The sequence below is a fragment of the Hipposideros armiger genome, unplaced genomic scaffold (assembly GCF_001890085.2).
Source record: "Hipposideros armiger isolate ML-2016 unplaced genomic scaffold, ASM189008v1 scaffold_63, whole genome shotgun sequence".
Lineage (NCBI taxonomy): Eukaryota > Metazoa > Chordata > Mammalia > Chiroptera > Hipposideridae > Hipposideros > Hipposideros armiger.
Genome location: NW_017731413.1, coordinates 1,446,180 through 1,472,168, shown reverse-complemented (window position 1 = coordinate 1,472,168; position 25,989 = coordinate 1,446,180). Strand labels below are relative to the sequence as shown.

The 25,989-nt window shown below is 41.0% G+C and overlaps 1 protein-coding gene across 10 annotated transcripts in view; it reads right to left on the bottom strand.

The window, feature by feature from the left end:
* ANKS1B (ankyrin repeat and sterile alpha motif domain containing 1B) overlaps positions 1–25,989 on the bottom strand; it is a 985,090-nt gene that overhangs the window by 313,305 nt on the left and 645,796 nt on the right. For all 10 annotated transcript variants that reach the window (XM_019641719.1, XM_019641710.1, XM_019641706.1 and 7 more), the window contains one exon: positions 21,455–21,607. In XM_019641719.1, the coding sequence (XP_019497264.1) occupies positions 21,455–21,607 (153 nt within the window). The remainder of the gene's footprint in view (positions 1–21,454; positions 21,608–25,989) is intronic.

Sequence of the window (25,989 nt, the reverse complement as noted above, 5' to 3'; positions counted from 1 at the left end):
AAGCTAATGGTTGGGAGTTTTGACAGTAATGAGGAGTTGTAAGAATTTTATGATGAATAAAACTTGAGTTCAATGACTTTATGTAATACATTTTTTTTTTCAAATTAAGGTGCGTCTTATACATGGGAGCGTCTTGTACATGGGGAAATACAGTAACCTCAACAGTTCAGGAACTTTTATATATGAGGTGTGGTCAGAAAATATGGTGAATGTTTAAATTTTAAAAATGTATTATAGCAAAAGACACATTGCCATTAATTCCCCTCAAAATACTCCCCCGTGCTTCGAACACATTTATCCCATCACTCTTGCCTCTTTCTGAAGCAGTTCTGGAAGTCCTCTTTCCTGAGAGTCCTTAGTTGTGCTGTCGTGGCTGCCTCAATGATCCCCAAAGTCATGGATCATTTTGACTTTCGGGAAGAGCCAGAAGTCACATGGTACCAAATCCAGTGAATAAGGTGAATGAGGACACATTGTAATGTTTTTATTTGACAGAAATTGCTGTATACCAGAAGTGATATGTGACACGGAGCATTGTCATGATGGGGGATGAAGTAAGGTCACTCACAAAAGAGGACTTCCAGAACTGCTTCAGAAGGTGGCAAGAACGATGGGGTAAGTGTGTTCGAAGCGCGGGGGAGTATTTTGAAGGGGATTAATGGCAATGTGTCTTTTCAAGTAATACATGTCTTTTATGAATACAGTCACCGTATCTCTTGATCACACCCCATCTCTTAGATCCCTCTTCTACAGAGTGAAGTCAATGTATGTTTTTAAAAATCAGTACTAGTGGTGCTTCCTGTTAGTAGGAAAAGCTTTAGCAGTAGAGCTGCGTGTGCCCTGGGGACGTGCGGGGGCCTGGGAACTCGTCCAGCCTCCAGTTATTTGGGAAGATGCTTGGGCTGTGGGCACTGGCAGGTGTGAAAGGGAATGACAGTGGGGTTGGGGGCAGCACCTGTCCACGGGCAGCTGCTTTGTCAGAGCTCACCCCAGACACTGCTGCTGCTGCTCATTTAGACATTTACAGGGGCTTCAGTAACAGACAGGCCACCGGAGCTATGCAGTCACACAGCAGAAACAGGAAGAGGGGAAGGCCCCGCACACAAGAGAGGGTAGATCTGCAGGCCACAGCTCTGGGTCAGCTTTCAGGAAAAGAGAACGGAACCCTGTAATCTAAGGGGTCACCAAGTCCCGTAAATATGAGGTCTTGTGGATGGAACAGGCAGGAAGTAGGAGAGACCCGGAAGAGAATAAGACATTCAGCCAAATATTTAAAAAACTACTGATGAGATAGGAATCAAGGTGCGTTTACTCATTCTGTGTTGATCAAATACTTATTGAGTATCTTCTCTGTGTTCCAGGAGTTGGGGACAGAGAGGTGAGCCTGTGTTCTATGGAGGGAACCTGACCAGAAGACAGGTAAATGAAAAGATTTCAGGGCTATAAAAACAGACACACACACCTTCCAGGTAATGTGGTGGAAGCTGGTGGAGAACAGAGAAATACTACCTTTGTTTAGGTGGTCGAAGAAGGCCTTGGCCGTCAGAGGTGACATTTGCGCTGAGATAAACGAGGAGGGAGAAAGGTAAACATGTGCACACAGTGATCCGGGTGGAGGGAACAGCAACCACAATGGCCCTGAGGTTGGAACACATCTGGAGTTTGCAAAGAATCAGACAAGACCCAGTCTGGAATAAAAGCAAGGGCATGTTAGGGAGAAGTAGAAAAGGCAGCCGGGTTTGATGATGAGCAAACGGCTGGGCTCCTAGAAAGGTCACGTCGCAGGTCTTTCTGTTCTGGTCTGAAAGGGCCGAGGTCCCTCTGGGTAAGCTGCTCAGGGCTGCCCTGATGCAGACAGCCTGTCAACGCTGACAGCGGCAATCGGACCCTTCCAGCTGTAATGATGTACCCTGCTGGCTGCACAGTTGCCTCGCTCTGAGTAGTCCAGTCACCTGGGGCCTGCACCTCCAGTCTCTGAGGGTGGTTCTGATAGTTACACTACATGCACAGGGATTTAAAGCAGGAGGTACAGAAGGGACTGCAGCAGCGTACGTCAATGGTGTCAACCCCTGACAACCACCATGACAGAAACAGTCTGATTCCTGAAGTGACTCCATTTATACTGCCAAAGCCTGCCAGGCTCTGAGGTCTTCCTTGGTACATGAACACGATCTCATCTCATATTTATGGAAACAATAAAGGATGGGTGCTGTTTCTGAGCAAAAGGCAAATAGGAACTCAAGAACTAAACTCCTTTTTATTCATTTCACACTCTTCCCAGAATGCCTTGCATCTACTGTATTTCACTGATTTCAAGACACACGCTTTACCTTCAGTGGCCGTCTCTGAACTGGTACGTCTTACAATCAATGGTGCCTCACAATGGCTGTTACATGGCTGTCATCACCTGTCGGCGCACTTTGGTCATAGCTGTTCATGTTGTCAATGAAGCGCACAGGGATTGCTGATGCTACACGTGGCGAGTATAGTTAGCATTTAAAGTGTGTTTTAAAAGATTATACTATATTTTGGTATTCTATATGAACAGTTTTGGTACTTAGGCACAAATAGAGAAGAAAGAGGGTAATTTGACATTTTTGAAGCAAATTATCTTTGTTGCAAATTATCTTTGTTGCAATTACTCATGTTCTCTAAAAGCAGCAACCACGTGCATTATGACAAGATATCCATAAATATATGAAGTCATATCATGCTTTACTACTGTGCTACATGAAAAAAATTACATTTTACATGCCAAGGAACTCAACAAAGTCAGGAGAAATTGACAAAGCCCTCTAAATGAGTGCCAAAGCTGTGTGATGTGTTTATATGTTGGACAGAATCACCATAAGGCGCTGTGTCAGAGTTTAATTTGCAGCATCTTTTTTCTTTCTTAGAAATGCAGGAAATATGGTGCATCTTATAATAGATGGCATTTTACATTCCATGAAATACAGTAGAACAGAGCAGATGTTTTTCTCTTTAGATGACTAGGGCTATGCAAATACTAGGTCCCATTTTATCCCATTACGTTAGAAATGTCTCATGCAAGACCAAAGCTCTGTCCACTTGAAAACTTATAACTCACGATTGTGTCTCACGCCTACGGTAGACTGCACAAAACATTCCTGGGACAACTTGGTACCCTTGGCTAGTGAGCTGACTTTAGTCAAAAGCATCTAAGTACTTAGATACATATGAAGCATGGGCAGATGACTGTGAAATAGATTGTCTTCATAAAAAGAAGATAATTTTTCCAAGGCAATTATTTAAAATTCAATTTAAGAAGGCCACTGCTTTTTAATGTCTGATTTTTGAGAAGTCAGGACTACAGGCCCTGAAGTTTTTTTCTCTTTAGGTGCTCTCAGATCAGCGTGAAAGACCTATTGGGCAGAGTCAGCTGAAGAGCTATAAAATAATTCACAGCCCTGCTCTGGGCAGGTTGTCAATCACTGTGTGTGAAGGCTGTATTGATTTTTTTTTTTTTGAGTCCACAGTCATTCTCCTATTTCTACTCCAAAGAACTGCCTTAAAGATTTAGTCAAATTCCTTGACAAATAGCAGGTCAATGGCTGAGGATGCGCTGCCTGGTGTGTGGTGGTGGCGAAAGGGCAGCCTCTCTGCCCCCAGCCCGAGGCTGAGTGCTTGCTGTGATAGCAGGTTCTAAAGTGAAAAGGCTTCTGCATAAAAGTCTATCTTTATGTAGAGTGCAGAAATGTCTTTTGGGGCACACTTTGGTTATTTTCAGGCATAGATCATAAATATTTATTTCATATGCAAAGAAGAGCTGAAATGGTGTGTGTGTGTGTGTGTGTGTGTGTGTGTGTGTGTGTAATTGCTTCCAGACATTTCTACCTGAAATGTGTGATAGGTAGTTCAAACTTACCATGTTCAATAGCACCCTTGATTTCTCCCAATCTCAAGATATAGCTCAGGCCAAAACCCTTTGACTTACCCTCACCTCCTCGCATCTCTCTTACAATCAACATCTAAGTCATCGGCTCTGTCTTCCTTGTATGTTCTGATTCATCTTCTTCACCACATTCACTTTAGTATGAGGCATCTTTTGCCTTGACTACTGGGAGAGCCTCTTAGCTAGATTTTCACCCTCCCCACCCCTGTCACCCCCTCCCTCTGTTTTTCCAACAGGGAAAGTGAGCCTTTAAACAGAAAGCACAGGGCCGGCCGAGTGGCTCAGTAGGTTAAGAGCTCACTCAAGAGTTTGAGCTCTGAGCAACAGCGGTTCGAGTCCTGGCCCGAGCTGAGCAGCCGCTGAGCTGCCAACAGGTGGCAGGATGGCTCAACTAAAAAAACAAAATAAAAAACAAAACAAAACAGAAACCACACAATGTCACACTCTCTTACTCAGAAGACCTCGCATGACTTCCACCCATTCTTGGAATACACTTGGATCCCTACCCGGCCCTTGGCTATCTCTCAGACACCATTTCCCCACCAGCCTTTCTCCTTGCTCTTGCTATTATGGCCACATTGGCTTCCTCACTGCTCCTCAAACAGGCATGGTCCTGCCTTGGCGTATTTGCGTTGGTTATCCCTTCAGCCTGGAATGCTGATCTCTGCCTGGCTTATTCCTGCATCTCATTCAGATTTCTGTCCAAATGGCACCTTCTCAAAGGCGTCATTGCTGACCACTTTCCTTAAGATCTAGCCACTTCCTGTCCTCTTATCCTGCTTTCCATTTCTCCATGTGCCACTATCTGATGTCACATTACAGACTTATCTGTGACCTGCTTATTGTCTGATTCCTTCTCTAGAATGTAAACTCCATGACAGCAGGGGCTTGGTCACTTGTTTTGTTCCCTACTGCATTTCTAGAGCCTAGAACAGTGCCTGGCATATATACAGTAGTTGTTCAATAAGTATTTCCATTCAACATAAATGCAGCATATACTTCTTCCTGTGTCAGATTCCCAGTCATACACATTCCAGACACATTGAGGCCCTACAAATATGTATACAGTATGGTCTGCCCTTCAAGTTAAGCACCTTTACCCAACATGCCAGGCACCCCCAGCTGATGGCAGCACCCAGAGGTGGCGCTGAGTTGGGGTGCAGTTCACACAAATGGTTTTCTCTTCTAGGCCCTCAACTGTCCGGTAGGTGAAACTTGTCTCTGATCAGCTTGCCCCCCGTGGTTCCCTTGTATCCTCCTTTTGCCACTCCCGTCAGCAATTCAGTCAGTGAATAGTTTTAAGGGCCTCGCTTGTGAAGGGCATTGTAACTTGCTCTTATCTGCTGCAGCCAGTCCCAAAGAACATGTGTGTGAGAGGTGATCTGTTTATTTATTTTGGGGGGGACTGTGGGGGTGGAAAAGTACGACCTGGGGTCTTCTTACTTTGAACCTTTCGATTTCATCCTGCCTCTGTTGGCTTCCGCGGACCAACACATGAAGTAAGTATGACATGAGCCTTTCCCCTTCTTTTTAGTATATTTTCTGAAGGGAAGTTGATATTTCATTTTTGGCATTTGGGAGGTGGTAAAAGAGGTCTCTCTCTCTCTCTCTCTCTCTCTCTCTCTCTCTCTCTCTCTCTCTCCCTCTCCCTCTCCCTCTCCCTGTATGTGTGCATGCATGTGCACTTCTAAGCCTTGATGGAGCTGCCACTGCTTAACGACCATGATATCATGAGAACAACGCCAGAGCCAGGGTGCACACCCCAGCACTCTAGCACCAGAGGCCACAGTCTCCTGACTCCAATGTGCTTCCGCTTCATGGAGAGCAAGAACATGAATAATGAACTTTAGATGCTGTGTGACCTGAGTGCCTGGACCTCAGGAGTAAAGCCATGCATGTGCACCTGGCAGCCCTCTACCTGGAAGTGCCAGCTGCAGCTTTTCCATAGGTGATACTGTCTGAGAGTATAGCACTGGGGACAGAAGATCAGAGGACGAAATCTTGAGCAAGACTGACAGCCAATGAAGGGGAAGATAGAGACGGAGGTACTAAAGCCTCTGTTACCGTGATTATTGCTATTATTCCCTGTGCCTGTTTGGAGGCATCAATTTACCTAAGGAACCACATTCAATTAAAACAAAACAATTGTTGCAAGTGGGTGTGCAGCAAATATTTGAGCAAGGCATGGAAATGATTCTCCATTAGACACATGCTTCTGTGTTTAGTTTTCTAAAATAATTTAGTTTGATAGTCAATTAATTCAACAAATGAATTTTCAGCTTTTTATAGCTCTAGCAAGTCCATTATCATACAGTGTGTTTACCATCTAAGTTATTATTCTTTGGTTGTTGAATGTTGGTTGGGGGTCCCTGTCCCCCAATTTTCCATACATTTAAGACCTCTAGTAGAGACCATATCCAAGTCTTTTTTTTTTTTCCTGTGGGTCCTCACACTTTAGCACCATTAATCATTTTAGATTTTCTGAGATGGTTTTGATTTCACATATTCTGATTTGGATGGTTTTGTTTCTAAGCTTCCAAATTCTAGAAGTTTCTTTTCTTTTCTCTAATCAAAACTTCTCTTTTGTGGTGGACTGATTGTAGTAATGGCCTCAATTCTTCATCCTGACCTCATCCAAGCCATTTACATGTAAATTTTCAGCTCTTCCTATCAAGAAGTGAAATATATCCTCCCTCTCAACTGAATTCTGAGTTGCTCATGTAGCTTTCTTTGTGCAATTGTTAGCAGGTCAGGTGCAAACGCAGGCTTAGAAAAACGCTTGCACATTTTCATTTTGCTCTGTCTGTGCCACGGGATCTGCCTGGGAGAGTATGTTAGACCACAGGACATGTGGAGCAGAGCCAAGCTGCCCCAGGTGTCTTAGCTGAGACCATCCGAGATCAGTTGACACTCATATCCCAACAGGCTAGAGCCAAGTGCCAGAGGTGAGGGAGCCAGCTGAGATCAGAAGAAATTTCCAGCTAAACCCAGCCTCGGTACCAACCCACAAATTCAGAAGCTAAACAAATGCTTACTGCTTCCAGCCACTGCATTTTCAGACAGTCTGTCGCACAGCACTGCTGTGGCCACGGATAACTGATGCTTCCCATAAATCTTGGGAACCTGGAAGCTGCCCCTCCATTTGGTTTCCATTAAACAAAAACCGAGTGCCTTCTATTTGCAAAGCATTGTGCAAAAGGCTTTGCTGGATTATTTCATTTAATCTGGATAACAATATTATCTAGAAGATAGACAATGTTATTATACAACATTTAGAGGCAAGGAAATTGAAGTTTAGAGGTTAAGTGACTTGCCCAAGGCAGTAACACTATAAGGAATAGAGTTGGAGTCCAGCCCTGGAGGAGTGCTTTTAGAGCTTCTGCGCTTTTACCATTGATGCTTGCTATTTACCTACTGGTCCCTCCAGCCCAACTTTTCTCCTGTCCATCTCCACTCCCTACTCCAGAAAAGACCCTGCGTTCCAGTTTGGGATCCAGAGACCAGTTTCATACACAGCTCCCCGTAATACCACTCTTGTTATAGCTGGTGTAAAAGGCCATCTTCCCCATTAGTCTGGAAGTTCTCCTGAGGTTAAGGACTGCAAAACACTTATTGTATTTTTTCCCCACAGCTACTATGAAATAGAACTTTCTTTTTAGTTCCACTTTCCATAGAGATGGAAATTTCCTGATTATATGTCTTCCTAAAAGAATTCTACCAATCCACAGGAAACTGGAAGATGGCTGATATATTCTCCTTATGTTCTTTGGTGGTGTGGAGTGGAGGAGAAAGAGAAGGTCAGGCCCAAGGTCAAATCCCAGGGCCTCCCAAGGACTGTGTAACCTTGGAGAAGTTATTTAGACTCTACAAGCTTCACTTTCTATAATATATGTCCTTTGACTTATCTCGTGGAATCTTAATGAACATGACTTATGTGAAAATTCCTAACCTATAGCCAATGTTTTCTTACCTCTTAGATGGGAAAATTTTCCCTTTAAAAGTTTTATTTTTCCTTTCCTCTATGTATGTTAGGAGTAGCAGCCCGGGCCAGGGATAGAGCTAGTAGTCAAATGTATTCAAGTGAGAAGCCTGGGGTACTCATCCTGACTCAGCGCCCAGTCACAGGCCCTGTGGCCTGTGGTTGGTCACTTAGTTACTGGTATGCGCCCCAGGCCTCATCTCAAAGGTCCAAACACCAGTGTGGTATTAAAACAGGATTTTTTTGATGTGTGATTGTGTGTGTGCCGGGATCATGGTCTTGTGGAACAGAAGAATGGAGACACGAACCAGAGAGGTAAAGTGGCAAAAAAAAGGAGTTTATTAGAAAAAAAAATGCATTTCAAAGAAGCAGAAGCAGGCCCGAGCAGTAGAGAATGGCGCAAGGGCCATTATTAGAAAAGAAAATACACTCCAGAGAGTTTGGAGTGGGCTGAGCAACGGAAACTCAAAGAAACCAAAAGTGAAATAGAATTTTTAAAAAGGTAATGAGCCTATTCAAGTTTAAGGAAATCTAATTATCCCAAAAGAACAACTTATACAAAAGTAAGAAAAATTCTAATATATATATATATATATATACACATATTTAAAAGGGCACGGATCCCAAATTAATCTAATTGGTAGAATGCATAGTAGAGGGTTTTTCCCATTTGGTTAAACAGTTTTAGGTACATGGTGTTTGAATTTGGTGTTTGGCTGGTGTCTACAAAAATAAAACTCTCCTGACTCACGTTTTAACATTAAAAAAAAGGGTTGATATAAAAGTGGCACTGAGTAATTTCTATTTTGCAGTTAGTTTCTGCATTTAAGAAATTGTTTCATGATTTAGTCACTTGTCCTGTACTTTAGGTATGGTGCCACCAGGTGGCAGCCGGGTGCCAGGCATTAGGTCTGTACAGTAAGGCATTTATGTGCTTTCTGAGGTTCCAGGTAATAGCTCTTTCCTTGAGTTCAAAAATAATTTGAGACAGCAGATTTAATTTAACATACTTCATCTCTTTAGTAAAATAGCTAAACTTAAACTCTAAATCAACCTTAAACATCTTTCAAGCAGATATAAATCCTAAACTACAAAATCTCCGGCTTTGAATTATTTTCATAATGGGCTGATTCTAACACTAATCTTATATACTCATTTTGGTGATGATGTTAAACTTTATGATTTACTGAGTCTTTATTTATTGTCCATCTTCCATGGCAGCTCGTATGTCAGGCTTCAAAATTCTTAATAATTTTTTTTTCTAACAAAAATAACTCTTTGGCTTCCGTTTCATCTACAAACATAGAGGCTCATCTTTTCAGTACGATGTTAGATCTTAACCCAAGGAAGATCCAAAGCATTTCTCCATCAGAATAGCATGAAAAATGTATTTTCATTTTATGGACTTTTTATTTTTTACATTATAGCGTAATCCATTAGAGTTTTTCCCCTCTCAAAGCTCCTAGAAGCACAGAGCCAATTTACTGTATTTACCTATTTAACTGAAACATAAACGGATCTCCTTAGCAACCGGCTCTTTCCTAAATATCTCCACAAAAGAAAGTTCTTAATGAAACAAAAGTCCTCATGCCATATTAGAAATCTGAGCAAAATACAGAATAAGAAATTAACTGACTTTATTATAATTAATGATACTATATATTTAAAAGGAGCAGTTTCAATGAAAAGGAAATACTGAGCTACTTCAAAAAGCTGCCAGAAGTTTCCACTTTTATAGATCATCAAGCTGAAACTTTGGAACAGATTCTAGAAAGGTTTAAGTTTATGGATGATAAATTGAGAATGAGTACGTCTCTAACCTCTGAGCTACTACCGTGCTACGCCCCAAGGTCGTCTGCTTCAAAAATAGAAAGAACTGGGTGACTGGGAGTCAAGGGTCAACACTATGCAGCTGGGGGAAAAAGACACTAGCGTTTCTGTATCTAAGCATAGTCAGAAAAAGGAGCGGTGGTGAGACTCTCCGCAGCTTTATCCTGAACGTTGCTGCGCAAAGCTGACAGTCATTCCCTCCGACATTCCCTCACTCCAGGAGTGGAAGGATTCTGAGCAGCACTAAGCAGTGAGGGTTCTGACAGAGCTGGCAGGAAAAGATGATACCTGCTGGGCAAGACGGGAGGCTGAGGCCGGGAAAGGAGAAAGGGGTAGGAGTTGGGAATGGGGGAGAGAGAAACTGAGCAGGGATTCTTGGAGGGTGGAGTCTGCACAGTCATCAGGGCTATCTATATTGTCATGGGTGAGTCCTGACAGGGAGAAGCAAATGGCAGCTGAGTTGTGAAGGCCTGCTCCAACGGAGCTGGCCAGCTCCCAGTCTAACTCTAGGAGAGGGATCTGAGGGAGAGATACAGAAAAAATAGAGAAGAGAAAGGGAAGGATAATGTGGTTTTGAATCTCACAGGTAAGCTACAAAACCAGCAGGGCAGACATTGGCATCCTTTATTTACAAATAAGAAACAGGTCCAGAGTCAGTAAGTGACTTTTTATTTTGATAGTTTTTATTTATTTTTTTAAATTTTAGCTGTGCCATCCTGCCACCTGTTGGCAGCTCGGGCCAGGACTTGAACCGCTGTTGCTCAGAGCTCAAAATCTTGAGCGAGCTCTTAACCATCTGAGCCACTCAGCTGGCCCTTAGTAAGTGACTTTTTAAAGGTCACATACTGAGTGGTAGATATAAGATTCAAAATCAGGTGAACTGATTCCAAGATAAAGATGAAACAAGAGGGGTGCATTCGAAGCCCTGATACACATACCCTATGTCCTACTCTTTATTTTATAAACAGGAAGTAAATCTTTCACATAACCAAGGCTTTTAAGGGTCAAACTGAAACAATTTTAGCCGCTATTGTAAAGCATCCCTGATCCTTGCCTTCCTTTGAATACTGAATGTAATTTACCTTCTCCTTGATATGTGGGGTTAAAATGATAAAAACTGACTCAATATATATGGACGTCCAAGTCAGGGCTACCCACAGGTTCTAAGGAGGCGCACGGGCTTTATTGCTGTCACGCCTAATACGCTCATGGCCAGAAACAGCTGTAGAGCAGAATTGGCCCACTCAGCTGTGTCTTTCCTCACATCAGCTCTTCCTTTTTGTGTGTTGGCTTCCGGGCCCTGCTATTGCTTCTGATTATGTCATTCCCTAATTAAAATCCTGTTAATGGACCCCTCCTGATTATAGCAGCATTTTTTAACCCAGGCTGCACATTAAAATCAGCTGGGGAGCTTTTTAAACACTCCCCACACCCACTTGCCACCACCAAAGATTTTTATTCAATTGTTTAGGGGTGGGGCCCTAACCTACAGGGATGAATATAAGTAGCATAGACTTGGGCTTCCAGTCAAGATGGCATAACAGGGCTTGGATTTACCCTCCCACCTAACACAATAAAAAATCTAGACAAAATACATGAAACACTGGTTTTTAAGATACTGGACATGAGGCAATGAAGGACATGGATCTCTGAGAGATGAGAAACAAATGAAGTGAGTCCTACAATTGCCCTAGTTTACCACCTTGAGAAAAATCCCAGGCCGTGTGCAGGGAGGGGGAGCCTTGGGAATCTGGAAGACTCTCTGAATTGAGACGATGGAGGTGCTAGTCTAGGGAGACTAAAGTGGCTAGAGTTGTCTGGACAGAGTACTAGAGGGGAGAGCGTACTGATCAGGGCAGGCCCAGGAGGAAACAATCAGAGGCCAGATTAAACAAAAGAAAACAAAAACACCTGGGAAGATTAGTGGGCATAGTACTTAAAGAGTTCAAACAAGGTTGGTAAGAGTTTGCGCTGTATTCAGACTGGGAAGCCTGGCAATTCACAGGGTATTCTTAGAATACTCAGAAGTATCTTGCCTCAGTAGTATTAGCCTTAGACTAAATGATGCTCTGGTTTTGCCTAACAAGTCTTAAAAGCAAGACTTGAAAGGATCAAAGTGTACCCAAGGAGCTTTCCTGTGTCCCAGAAGAAAGCTCAAGAATATTTATATGAATACAAAAATATCCAGGACCCAACAAGGTCAAATTCATAATATCTGGCATGCAATAAAAATTACCAGGCCTGCCAAGAACAATGAGGAGAAAAATCAGTCAATCAAAACTGACCCCAAGCTGACCCAAATGTTAGATTTAGAAGACAGGGGCATTAAAAGTTATTATAACTACATTCCATATGTTCAACAAGTTAGAGAAAAGGTTGACTATGTTAGATAGAGACATGTTAAATATAAAAAGGACGCAAGTCTAAGTGCTGGAGATGAAAACAATAATCTCTGAGATGAAAAATACAGTGGATGGTAATAATGACAGTCTAGATATTACAAGAAGAAAATATTATTGAACTTTAAGACATAACAATAGAAACTAAACAAATGAATCACAGAGAGAAACAATATTGAAAAAAAATGAATAGAGCATTGGTGAGCTGTCGTCCAACTTCAAATGGCCCAGTATACATGTGATTGGAGCTTCCAAAGGAGAGGAGAGAGGAAGCAGAACAGAAAAAATAGTTTAATAAATAATGACAATGGTGCAGCCACTATGGAAAACAATATGGAGGTTCCTCAAAAATTTTAAAATAGAATTACTATACGATCCAGCAATCCCACTTCTAGGTATATACCCAAAAGAACTGAAAACAGAATCTTGAGATATTTGCACAACCATCTTCATTGCAGCATTATCCCTAATAACCAAGAGGTGGAAGCAACTCAAATGTCTATCAACAGATGAATGGATAAAGTAAATGTGGTCTATCCATACAATAGAATATTATTCAGCCATAAAAAGAAGGAAATCCTATCTCATGCTACAACATGGATGACTTTGAGGGCATTATGCTAAATGAAATAAGCCAGTCACAAAAAGACAAATACTGAATGATTTACTGATGTGAGGTATCTAAAGTAGCCAAACTCTTAGAAACATAAAGTAGAATGGTGGTTGCCAGGGGCTGAGGAAGGGGGAAGGGAGTTGTTGCTCAATAGATATAGAGTTTTAGTTTTGTAAGATGAAAAATTCTAGCGCTCTGTTGAACAATAATGTGCATATTGTTAATGCTATTGTACTGTACACTTAAACATTGTTAGCATGGCAAATTTTATATGCTTTTGACTACCGTAAAATTATTTGGGTGATTATAACTCTGAATATATTAAAAATGGTTGAATTGTATACTATAAATGGACAAATTGTATGGTATGTGAATTATATGTCAATAAAGCTATAAAATCAAGTTGAGGATATTGCACAACAATGGGAGAGAATGAAGAGTCCTACAACTATATGCAATGTAATGTAAATTAAAGCTACATGCAAGAACATTCCACACAACACAAGCAAACTGAGCTCTGCCATTGGACATAAGGATGGTAGTTGCCTTGGGGGGGCATGGGAAAATTAATGACTGGAAGGGGACATGGGGGGCCTTTTGGGTAATTTTCTATTTCTTGTTCTGGGTGTTAGTTATGTGTGTGCTCTTTTTGTGAAAATTCATTAAGCTATGGTATACATGGAGTTTTGTTTTTTTAATATTTTTATTGGGGAATTGGGGGGATGGGAACAGTGCTGGGAAATTGGGTGAAGGGGAACAGACAAGTTGGTGTCGTTTTTTGTTCTTCAATCTAGTTGTGGAGGACATTGCTTCACTGGCCCAAGTTGGCACCATCATTGCGCTCTTCCCGGGTGACGCAGATCAGTGGCTGGCTTCTGGACGGCCGCTCACTGCAGCTGCCGGCCGCTCACGCTGGCTGCTGGCCGCTAACACTGGCTGCTGGCCGCTCACGCTGGCTGCTGGCTACACACGGTAGCCCATGGCAACCCACTGCCACAGGGGCTGCAGCCTACGCCGTCCCCGGCGACGCATGGCATCCCAGCTCCAGGTTGAGCTGTTGTTCAGCATCTTTGCTGTAGAGGGCAGTGTCACTGGCCCTCATATGTGGGATCCGAACCGGGGCCCTCTGGCATCCCAAGCCAGTTCTTAACCAACCTGCCACTGGGCCGGCCCTACATGGAGTTTTTAATGTATGCTTATAATGCTATAAAAATTTTTGGAAATTTGAAAAGAAAAAAAGAAATATAAGTATTTCATGGAAAACCAAAAGAAAAAAAGAAAAGAAATAATGACCAAAATTTTTCCAAAGTTGATGAAAACTATAAATTTTATATCTATGAAGCTCAAAAAACTTCACACACAAGAAACACAAAGAAAACAACATCAAGGTACATCATAATCAAATTGCTCAAAATCAGTGATAAAGAGAACACCATAAGTGCAGTCAGAGGGGAGAAAAAACCTGTTATGTACAGAGGAATAACAACACCAACAAAAAAAAGAAAGGGTAACAGAAGAATCCTTGTCAGACATAAAGCAGAAGCGAGGATGGTGGATCAACATCTATAAAAGAATGTTATCCTAGAATTCTATACCCAGCAAAAATATATTTGAAAAATACAGGCAAGAAAACACTCATGCAACTCAACACCAAAAAACAAACAACCCAATTAAAAAGTGGGCAGAGGGTATGAAGAGATGTTTCCCTAAAGAGGATATACAGATGGCCAACAGACATATGAAAAAATGCTCAACCTCACTAATCATCAGAGAAATGCAAATAAAAACCACAATGAGATACCACCTCACTCCAGTCAGAATGGCTATCATCAATAAATCAACAAACAACAAGTGCTGATGAGGTTGTGGAGAAAAGGGAACCCTGGTGCACTGTTGGTAGGATTGCAGATTGGTGCAGCTATTATGGAAATCAGTATGGAGGTATCTCAAAAAACTGGAAAAGGAACTATCTTATGACCCAGCAATTCCACTCTTAGGTATTTATCCAGAGAAACTCAAGACACTCATTCGAAAAAATATATGTACCCCTATGTTTATTGTGGTACTATTCACAATAGCCAAGATTTGGAAACAACCAAAATGCCCATCGGTAGACGACTGGATTAAGAAACTGGTACATTTATACAATGGAGTGTTACTTGGCCATAAAGATGAATGAAATCTTACCATTTGCAATGATATGGATGGACCTAGAGAACATTATGCTAAGTGAGATAAGTCAGATGGAGAAAGACAAATACCATATGATCTCACTTACATGTGGAATCTAAAGCACGGAATAAACGAGTAATGTAAACAGAAATAGTCTCAGAGACACAGAGGAAAAACTGATGATTGGTAGTTGGGATGGGGGTGGTGGGATGAGGGAGAAGGGGAAGTGAGTAGACAGCATATATAGGTAACTACAATATTGCCACAGGGATATGAAAGACAGTTCAGGGAATAATGTTGTAAAGATTTTGTAGAGGTCAGATGGGCACATGACTTGTTAGGGAGACCACTTCATGGATTGTGTAGATTCCTGACCACTGCAGTGTACACCTGAAGCTGAATAATAATGTCAACTATAATTTTATCTATCTATCTATCTATCATCTATCTATCTATCTATCTATCTATCATCTATCTATCTATCATCACGGGATAGGGAGTATAGCATAGGGAATAGAGTCAATGGAATTGTAATAGATATATACGATGTCAGAGGGGCAACAGATTGGGGGAGGAGGGTTATCAATTTGTGAGGGGTGAAATTTATAACTAGTACATTGTTTGGTACACCTGAAACTAATAGAAAACTAAATAAACAAAGTCTTACCAGTAGCCTCACACTATAAAAAATGTTGAAGGAAGACTTTCAGGTGGGAGAGTGACAGCAGGTGGGAATAAGGGGACACATGAGGGATGAGGAGCAGGGATGGCTTCGTGGGTGGGTGACCTATGCAGTTGCACGTGGTCCTGCACCTTGAAGGGCCTTGTGTTTGGTTTAATGTTTTCATTTTTCACTGGGCCACCAGATTGTGAAGAATGGTCCAGGTGAGGAATTCTTTGTTGCCGTGGAAGTAGCAGGAATGGCTGTAAGGCTGAGCGTGGCTTAAATCTAGGTCAGGTGTTCAGGCACAGATTGTGGGCGGGCTGGAGGTGGCTTCTGGAGGAAATTCTAAATGCTTTAATTTCAATCAGCAGAAGAGTGAATGGAATCTGGGTGGGACAAAACAGATGTCCACTAACATCACTTTTTTTAGGGTAGAAATTTCTAGATCATCAGAACGGGATTTTCCCTTTTGCACATAAATGGCTATATTCAGAGAGTACCAGTTCTTCACTTGTTTCTGAGTGCTCAGGACCGCCTCTTCAGGCTGAATGCCTTGTTTACTTTCATTGTGTGTGTGTGTGTGTGTGTGTGTGTGTGTGTGTGTGTGTGTGCGCGCGCTTCACTAATTGCAATACCAGCATGTTAATAGTGCCCATTTCCTAATATTGACCCCGAGGTGCTGCAAGAGTGCAAGTTCACTCCAAATGCAAAGAAAAGCGATATGCCTTCCAATGAGGATACAGTGTTTAAGTACATTTCATTGTGGTATAATTCTGTCTCAGTTTAGGTCAAGGCTCCAAAGTTAAGAGCAACGTGATAGGCACAGATATGCAACATATGCTGAACGATGGTGGAATGCATAATGCCAGCCCTTGTCCATCACCAACCTCCAGGCCATTCAATAAAGGGCTAAAAATCACTGGAAAGTGAGGATTTACTTGGGAAAAGATTGTCCATCTCACATGAGGAAGGAAAAGGGGTGCTTTTTTTCCCAAAACGTAGGCCAAGTGAGGGAAGCTTCCAGAGAATGACTGGGGGGGCTGGCAATTTAGATGCAGCGAGTGGGGGCGGTGGAGCCCAGGAACTTAACCTGACCCACACCTGAGGAAACCGGAAGCTCAGACATTGTGTCTCGCTGTCCTGAAGGTTTGTGAAGAGCTAGCTGTGTTGTACATGGGTATAAATGAAACGCTTAAATCCAAAGATAATTGATGAAGTTTGCTGTACACTTGAATGCTCATATTTAGTTAGTTAAAGCCTTTGGCTTAGATCAAAGTTATTAACATTTGAGGTGTTGACTGATGCAGCGTCCCTGGTGTGTAAACATGAATATTTTTCCCATTTATTAATGTCCTCAGAGAAGGTATAACCTTTTATTTAAAATAATTGGTTTTGGAGACGGAATGATAACATTCGTCCTCTCCCTTCTTCGGACCCTGCAGTTTATGGATTTGTTGATTATTCTTCTTGGTTGGGAGTATAAGTCATCATTTGCCTTTGTCCAACACACACACACACACACACACACACACACACACACACACACACTGCAGAAAGACTTTTAGGGAGTAAATTTAATTGCCACTTTAGCAATCAGGGTAGGGTACGTAGGTTTGTGAGTTTATAATGCTGATGAAATAAAAACATTAAAGCAAGCAATGAGTCTAAATTTGATACCGATAGGACCATATTTCTACAGCATTTACAGCAAATAAAGTCTCACGATTGCAGATTTAGCACAAAGTTAGAATGTTTCCTTTTAAAATTTCTCAGTACATCTCCAAGTGATTAGATTATCACAATATTTCCCCTGGAAAGGTAGAAATTAAATCAACAACATTGCAAAAGAAAAAAAATTTGACAGTCCTAATCAAAAGAGTGATGTAAGTATAGTTTCAGCAGCTATTAGGCAAAAGGCAAATGATCTCCTAATTAATTTATTGTTGCAAAACATGTCCAAATGATTTTCATGGGACACATGGATATTGCTACCTGAGTTATTTCATTTGTTTCTACCCTAAGGTATTTAAAATACAACCAATCACTGCAGTTAGATTTTTAAAGCTATTCTTGTACTCATTAGCAGAGATTTAAGCATGTACTGAAGCCTAAATTTTATCTTGTTCATTCAATGTGTATGCTTAGCATTATCAAAACTGTAGGATCTCATAAGCCTGAGCTAGAATGATTTCTTTGGTAAATCCACTGGGAAGAAATTAATGATATGTTCTTGATTGAGATTCACAAATTAGTAAATTAGGCAGAGTTCAAATTTATTTGGTCTTACCAAAATCCCTTTAGTAGGTAGGTAGACAGTGGTTAAATACATTAATATTGTTTTTCATAATTGAAATACACTTTTTCTGTCTAGAAAATGGATAATTTCATAATTATCCAGACATATTTCATGTAGAAAATACATAGCCCTTTTGTATAAAATTTCCCCCATGCAGGGCTGTTGTGGCTGTCCATAGCAGGAGGAATTGTTATACAAACTTAGTAACACTATATGTAAAGTCTGGCAAACCTTCTGATTTAAACACATCCATGAACTTATGTACTGTTAACTAGTCTTTAATTCTCTTAACAAGCCTTTGTCGAGGACTATAATTCAAGCTAGTTTCACCTAGCTAGCATCTGGAGAGGGAACAATTTGCCTGACAATCTCTACCAACATATTCATATTTTAATACTAAAACATCAAGGCAAAAATGATGTTACCGATGCTATTAATGATAGAGGCAGACACAGAAACAAAACAGAGATATTGATAATATATTTTGAATATAAAGCATAGGTTAGGGAATAAAGGGAATGGTTATTGGCATATACGTCATCCTCTAAGTCTAGACACATATGGGTCTGTTACATTGGCAATACCTTATGTCTTAAAAGTTTCTCTATGCTTTATTTGCCTGTGGAAAATGCTGATATAAAGATGTGAGATTTCTACTCCTCTCCCTCGCCCCTACGTGTGGGTAGCTTTGTGACCAAAACCCTTATTAGGTTATGCAAATAACCTTGTTTTTCAAAGGCAACAACGTTCTCTACCAAGAAGAAGATCATCGGGGACCTTCTGAAAGACTACGATTTCCAATGTATTTGTACTTTTTAAGTCGCAGCTTTGTATAGTTTTCATTTCATCATGAAAATACTTTGAATAAACTTACTGTGCTCACTGAGACTGTATTATTATTTGTCTAATACTAAGCATAATCCCTGCGAAGTTGGAGGCTTAATCAATACTATTTGATGCTGCTGAAGTTCTCTGTAAACAGATCAGCAGCCAGCCTCCTCATTCTCCGTTCTCTTCCTCTCTACCAGCAGACCTCTGCATCAGAGACAGCCTACACGTGCACATTTCTCTTCACTTCACAGAGAATAACAATTATTGAAGCTATTTGGTTTCCTTAAAAGTAGCCAGTCATTACAAAGATTAAGGATGTGAATTTCCCTCATAAGCTTTGCTCTAACTCAAGGTGACTGTACATTCCCTTTAGCCTAGAAAACAACAAATTATGGGCACCTAATATATCTTTACCAGGCCCATATCTTATATATGATGCTATCTTATATTTGGATAGCTTCCCTCATTAGTTGAGATAAGTAAAAGTCTTGAGTTTGAGATCAATCAAAAGCTTCGTAAGCTAGAAGACACACACATACTGTGCCTTTTTCTCACTTTAAAACCCAACAACCCTAAACCATCAAATGAACTACTGTAACAGCAGCTCTAATGGACACAAACATTTTGTTCTCTGATTTCCAAGTCTGAAGGTACACGTCAGCTTTTGTCCACCATAACTGTATCTACTGAGTTAAAAAAATGACTTGCGAAGTCTCTTCATCAAGAGCGTGCACTTGCCCATAAAGATGTCACAAGGAACTTTATATTTCACCAGTTTATCTTAAGGACAATAAAATGAAATAAAACCAGGAAAAAGGTTGGTGTTAGATGCAGATGCTGTACTCCAGGTCAGAGGGATTTGGTCTCAAAGTCTATGACAGAGTGACTATGGTTTCCAAACCTGATACAATGCTTGTGACAGGCCCTTCCACTCTCCAGACTGAAGTCAGATTGTGTTATAGTGAATGTGACTAAAGGGAAAACCCTTAAACAGCCCGTATGGGTGGGAAAGGCTATCCTGCTGTCTCACCCCGGGCTGGTTGACCATGTGGGTGCTGGTGGATCAGCCCTGGAGCCCTGGCAGTAACCCTCCTGGCACACGGACCTTGTAGTCATGAGACCCGGCTACAGCGACTGAACAGAGATCTCTAGGCTGCTTGCTGGTGCCCACAGCACTCTGGAAGGTGTGGGTCCAAAACGCTAGTCCCAGCATTTGGATTTTGAGAAAACACAGTCTTGCTTTAATGATACTTGCTTCCAACATTTTATAATAGAGTTCTATTGGAATCCCTTCTTTTCAATGAGGGATTGCTGCTAATTGCAGTTAGCTGAGTGGCTCCTGTGCTACCTATCCTAGTTGTTCTTTAGTGGGGAGCAGTATTATTCAGAAGATGTCACAGAGAGCTATTCGTCAAGTTATATCATTGGCTAATACAACTTGACTGGAAGCATGCTTGTGTAATCTATGGCGGGTACCCCTTGAACAAAGGGCTAAGAGGGTTGAATTCTCAGTGGAGAACTGAAATCTGCCTGACACGACCAAAGAGAAATACAGTTTCAGCGAGTTCCATTGCCACCCAGACTGAGAACAAAATTAAGCAGGAGCTTTTAGTCAGACAGTAAGCTTCTTCTGAAATAGTGACAGCTTTTGTTATGGAATAAGCTCAGAAAGCTAAGAGTGGATGATGGCAAATTAGAAGGAGGAGTCAGGCGTTTGTCCGTATAAAGTGATTTCTAAAGGACATTTTTTATGAGATGTTCTAGAGAAGGTATTATTTTTAAGATAGACATTTTAAAGAAAAAAATACTAATAACCATCACTTAAAATAATTAATGAAATGACATGTATTAATTAGGACTGGACTTTTGGAGACAAAGTGGCATAAAGAGTAGAACAGAGTACTTTTGAATTAGCAGAAATTTAGTTGCTTTATCTTTTAGTTTATGAATACTTTTTTAGTTATTAGAATATAGAACTTAAATTTTAGAAATTGTCTAAAAGATTAAATGATTTCTCACTCATTTTTGAAAACAAATGCCAAATATAATGCAAAGACATAATCATTATATATTATCTTTTCATCTCTTCCATTCCTGTATGCCATTAGAAATAAAACAGCAGTTAAAATGAAATGAGAAAAGGATCAGTAACAAAAATATTTGTGCACATTTAGTTGATTTCTTTGGACATGAATTCGTGGCAACATATGTTGGCCAGTTTTTACAGAAAATCTATGCCAAGTGCACGAATAAAACAGAGATAACAAGATTAGTATAAGCTATGGAAAATGAAAATTTGATATTACAGCAGCCTACTTAATAAGAACAAAAGCAGTCTCTTTAAGTACAGGGTTTGTATATGCAATTAAGGAATAGAGATAAGGAAATGTAATAGAGATAGACAACTAAAAATAACTTTCATCTTTAACAATGAAGATGAGAAAAAATCAAAATGAGAGCCAATTAGTTATCATGTCCATATCATAAACTGACAAGATTTCCTTTCACGGAAAACCCCAAAATGCTTGGAAGGTTTTTTTAGAGTCCTCTCAGTTCCCCACACCAAAAAAACTTGAAAAGACAGTGGCTGTGGAGCTTGACTGCAACCAAGACAGATGTGTATCTAAAACAGAAGGCAGAACTGTAAAAACTTGGATGTCAAAACATTTACAAAGGAAGGAAAAATGACCCACCTACAATAAGAATTTCATTTACCAAAGGTTGAATGGCTAAGGTGTCTTTAAGGGACCAACTTACATTAATAAGTTCAACCTCCCAGATTTTTTTCAACAGGTCCATCGATGTGTAGCCATTAATTAGAAAGGCTTTGGTGTAGTCACCCAGTTCGATGGAATCCAGCCACTCAGCGACAGAGGTGGGATGGTAGCCATCGTGGCCGATGGGTCTCATCTGTAATGAAGAAAATCACATTAGGATTAATTTACACTGTTTACTTTGAGTTCCAACAACAGAATGATCTTGCCATTTGGAAATTTATCTGCTATGGAGCAACACATCCTTCTGGATAAGGAAATAAAAAAAACCCAAGATACTTTCTGCACAATTCTAAGTCAGTAATTTTCACGCTGACTTCGTTTTCAAAAACGCACCCCCCCTAAATTTCCAGCTTAGCTGCTAAATCAACTCCATATTTGAGAAGACTAAATATATCAAACTTCTGTGATAGATATTATTGGCATTCTGTTGGATGGAATTTAAAAGGATGTCAGTCAAATAGTATTAAATTCAATGCTGAAGGCACAAGGGACAGCAGTCTCAAAATGTGGATGATAATTCTCATATGCACACCATCAAAGCATGTGAAAATATTCAATGACTTGACTGAAACATCCAAAGGAATTCATGCTTATGCAAGAAATGCATTGTAGGTCGTGCAAACACGTTGGAGAAACATACTGCTGTGTGAAGCCAGTAAAGAGAGGCTTTTTAGCGTTGCAAGACCATGTGTTCTCCAGCGACTCTACAGAACGTGAGGCATGAAGAGAGAGCTTGCTGGCAGACAGGTTCCTATTTTTTGTCAGCTGTGTACAGATCTTTTTTTTTTTTAACTTTAGAAGAACAAAGAAGTGTGACAGCAACATAATGTTTCTGAGTTTAAATTGGAGTGTGAAAGCCATTTAAGCAAGAGAAACTTCTGGGTTTAAAATTTTGTAGGGATTATTCCAGTTCTTTGGCTTTTATTTGAAATTTTCGTTGAATCCATAGTTCCTGGTTTTTGAAGTAACTCACCTGTAAGACTCGTGCTGCCTTGTGTGCCATATTATATATATCTAATACTTTAGTTATTAAGGACAGCTGTCCCCTCATCCACCTGATGTGATCCTTCAGTGAAATTCATGATGGAAGCAGCACAACTGGGTGACATACAAAATAGATTTTCCTCTTCCTTCAGACTCAAAGGGGTAAATATTAATGGAAGTCTATATGATTCTGATCTGGGAGCAGAGAAAAGGTTAGGCCTCCTGTCACTATGCATTGTTCTCATCGTTAAGATTCTCTTCAGTTCTTCATTTTTAACTTACTTTTTCTCCTTTCCTCTTTCTCATTGCTTCACTCCCCAATCTATTATCCATTTTGAGGTTTAAATGTCCTCTGTTTTAAAGCTACAGTGTAATTCATTATTTGCATTAGAGTCTGAACTGCATCAGACTTTTGTATTTCACTTTTACATTGACTAACCCATTTTAGCTACTCATTAAATGTTTGTTCACATAACATTTAGGTCAGTGTTTATGACACTGAGTAGCTACAAATGTAAGTGACAACTCAGGGTTTGCACAACGAAGCTTAGTGGCATTCCCAAACAACCAGATGTTATGTATGTGTGTGACATTGAAGACTAGGACCCAAAGCAGAGGCTCAAAGGTATTAAGTACCTTCATACTCTATAGAGAGTAACAAAACTACCGGGCTAGGTATGTCCTCCAGGGTGTATTAGGAGGTGGTTGAACCAACTCTGCTAACTTGAACAATCACTCCAGCCCCAGAACCTCCCTGACTGTTCCGTAAGGAAATAATTGGAGGAAGGGGAAGAAGGCAGGAAGACCCACAGGAGTTGCAACTGGCAGCCTGGAAGGGCGGTCTTGCTGTTCGCCATTCAAGAAATTGACATCTAGCAGTAGATACTGGGGATAAGTTTTGGAAGTCCTGATGAATCCAGCTGGGGCAGAGTCAGATGTCCCATACTAGAGGACTGTGCAGTGGGGTTCCCATAGGTCACCTCAACTGACACATCCCTCTTTTGAGGGGGCAATCAGGGGCCACCTGCCACACAAACGTTTTTGATGGTCTGTGTTGGCTAAGGAGCAGTGGTGGGGAGGCCCAGCAGAGCTCTGTGATGAAAACCTAATTAAGTATAAAAATGTTTGCCTCCCCCCTAATCCCTCCTTGCCCCAGCACCGAGGAATTTCGAAGAATTTCGAATCAGAAAACAAAGAGGTGCCAGTTCTCTGGGGACACCTAAACTTCAGGGTTGGGGTGGGGGAGGGTGAAGAAAATAAAACTGGAGGCTTAAATGGACTGGCACTGAATTTTCAATATTTCACATGACTGGAAAATTATAGGATATGATTGAGATAACATTAGAAATTAGTAAAGAGAGAATCAATTGAATTTGGTAGAAGGCAAGATTAGGGGAAAAAAAAAAGCACATCAGTATCTCACTGAAAGCAGATGCTCAGTAAACTGGTTACTCCTGGGAGGTCAGTTCTCCCAGACCAACCTTAAGGAGGTGAGAGGGAGGGAAGTATTTGCTGGGATTGTGAGAGACAGGGGCAGGGTAGAGAACAAGGGTGGCGAGAAATGGGTACGCTGATGTGTGCAAGAGCAGCGACGCATCCATCCACTCATTCAGTAAGTATTTTGTGCCTATGCTGATGACTGTTGTAGAAACAGCAGAGAGCAAAACAGTTACAGTTGCTCCATCATGGAAATTATAACTCTTAATTAAATATTATGTGAACAGATGACTAATAAATTATAAAAGCTCTGAATACCTGAAGAGAGGAAACCATTAGAGCCATATGAAGTTACAAAATTAACTTGACACGTATTTAATGATATGCAGAATGGTTACTGTGCTGCAGAATCATTTCTTTCAAAGTAATTCTCCCATCTGTTCCTTCATTTCTGTTCCTACTGCCACTGCCCACTTTAGGTTCTCGTTAGCATTTACAAAAGCCAATGCCACAGCCTTCCACATGGCCTCCCACCTTTGGTCCAGCTCACATCTTGCTGTTCCCTCAGTCTTCCAAAAAGCCAACCTTTGCACCAAAACAAACCTATAGTGCCTCCTTCTTGATAAAAACCCAAATGTCCTGCTCCAGCATTCCAGGACAATTGTGATCAGGTACAAACTTACCTTTTCAACTTCATCTCGCACTACTCTGCTACATGCAGCCTAATACACAGGATTAGACACGTGTGTGTCTAAACAGTATGTTAAATTGCTAGCCGTTCCACCAACAGGGACTGTGCAAGACACATTCATATTGTTACTAATACCATCTTCCATGCTTGGAATGCTTTTGCCTTTATTTCTGGAGTGTTTTTCCAGGACTGGCTTCCTTTCTTGAGCTCTAAGGTACACATTTCCAATCATTTGTAGGCTTTCCTATAGGTGTCCTATAGCTATCACAAACACAAGTCAAAACCAAATCTATCTCCTTCAACTCACCGACTGGCTCCCCCCCCCTCCGTGTTTCCCATCTCATGTAACGGGGCGCCATCACGGCCACTGCCCAAGTAGATGCTTACTTTCCTCTTTCTGTTTTACCATCATATCTAATTCCGCCAACCAGTCTTATGAAGTTGATTTCCAAAATGTCTTTCAACTCAGTTCTGACAATCGTATCTACCCCAAATGTGGTTGTGAGAATTATGTGATATAGTGGTTACGAATGGCCTAGCACAGTGCTTTGGATATAATAGACCTTCAATAACTCTTAGTTCTCTTCCTTTCCTAGTGCCTTAAATCAAGGCCATGTTCATTTTGAAATAATATTGACTTTTTTGGCTGCTAATATTTCCAACTTCTAATTAAAACTTTTCTTTCCTCTCCCATCCCTTCGTCTTTCTTTTCCTACCTTGTTTTAGAAAGGGTTTATGTCTGCTTACCTCTTTGTATTCCTCCTTCCCCCAGCTGACAGTTATTGTTTAGAAATGTATCGATCAAAGTCACTCAAATCGATTGACTTCTTCCCCAAATCTTTGCTCTCTTCCCGTATTAGCGCCGTGCCTCTGTGCCCTTTGCATTGTAGCCCACTGGTGGCTGCAGTAACTTCTCCATCCCATGGGTGTTGGCCATGTCCTTACTGGGCCAGTGGGCTAAGTGGAAGTGTCAGTGTGGGGGTTTATAGTTGGGGCCTCTGTGCTATGATCTACTCATCCTTTTGTGTCTTATGCTCTATCACAAGAATAGTTGCATAACTGCTGGTCCCAGGAGGACGTTGAAGGCTTGTGGGGAAAACCTAATTCTAATCCAAAGCTTGGAGTCTAGCCTAGCTCAGCGAAGATCGGGGAAGCCAGCTTAAGGTAGCTGAACCACAGCAGATGCATGGACCCATGAGTAAGAAAAATTACATGTATATATATATATATTCTTGTGGCTGTAAACGACTGAAATGTTGACATATAGGGGAAAACTGGCTAACAGTCACATCTTGTTTTGAAACCCTTGGTCTTTGTATTAGTCAGGTTCTCCAAAAAAACAGAGCCTATGGGATATGTACACACACACACACACACACACACACACACACACACACACACAC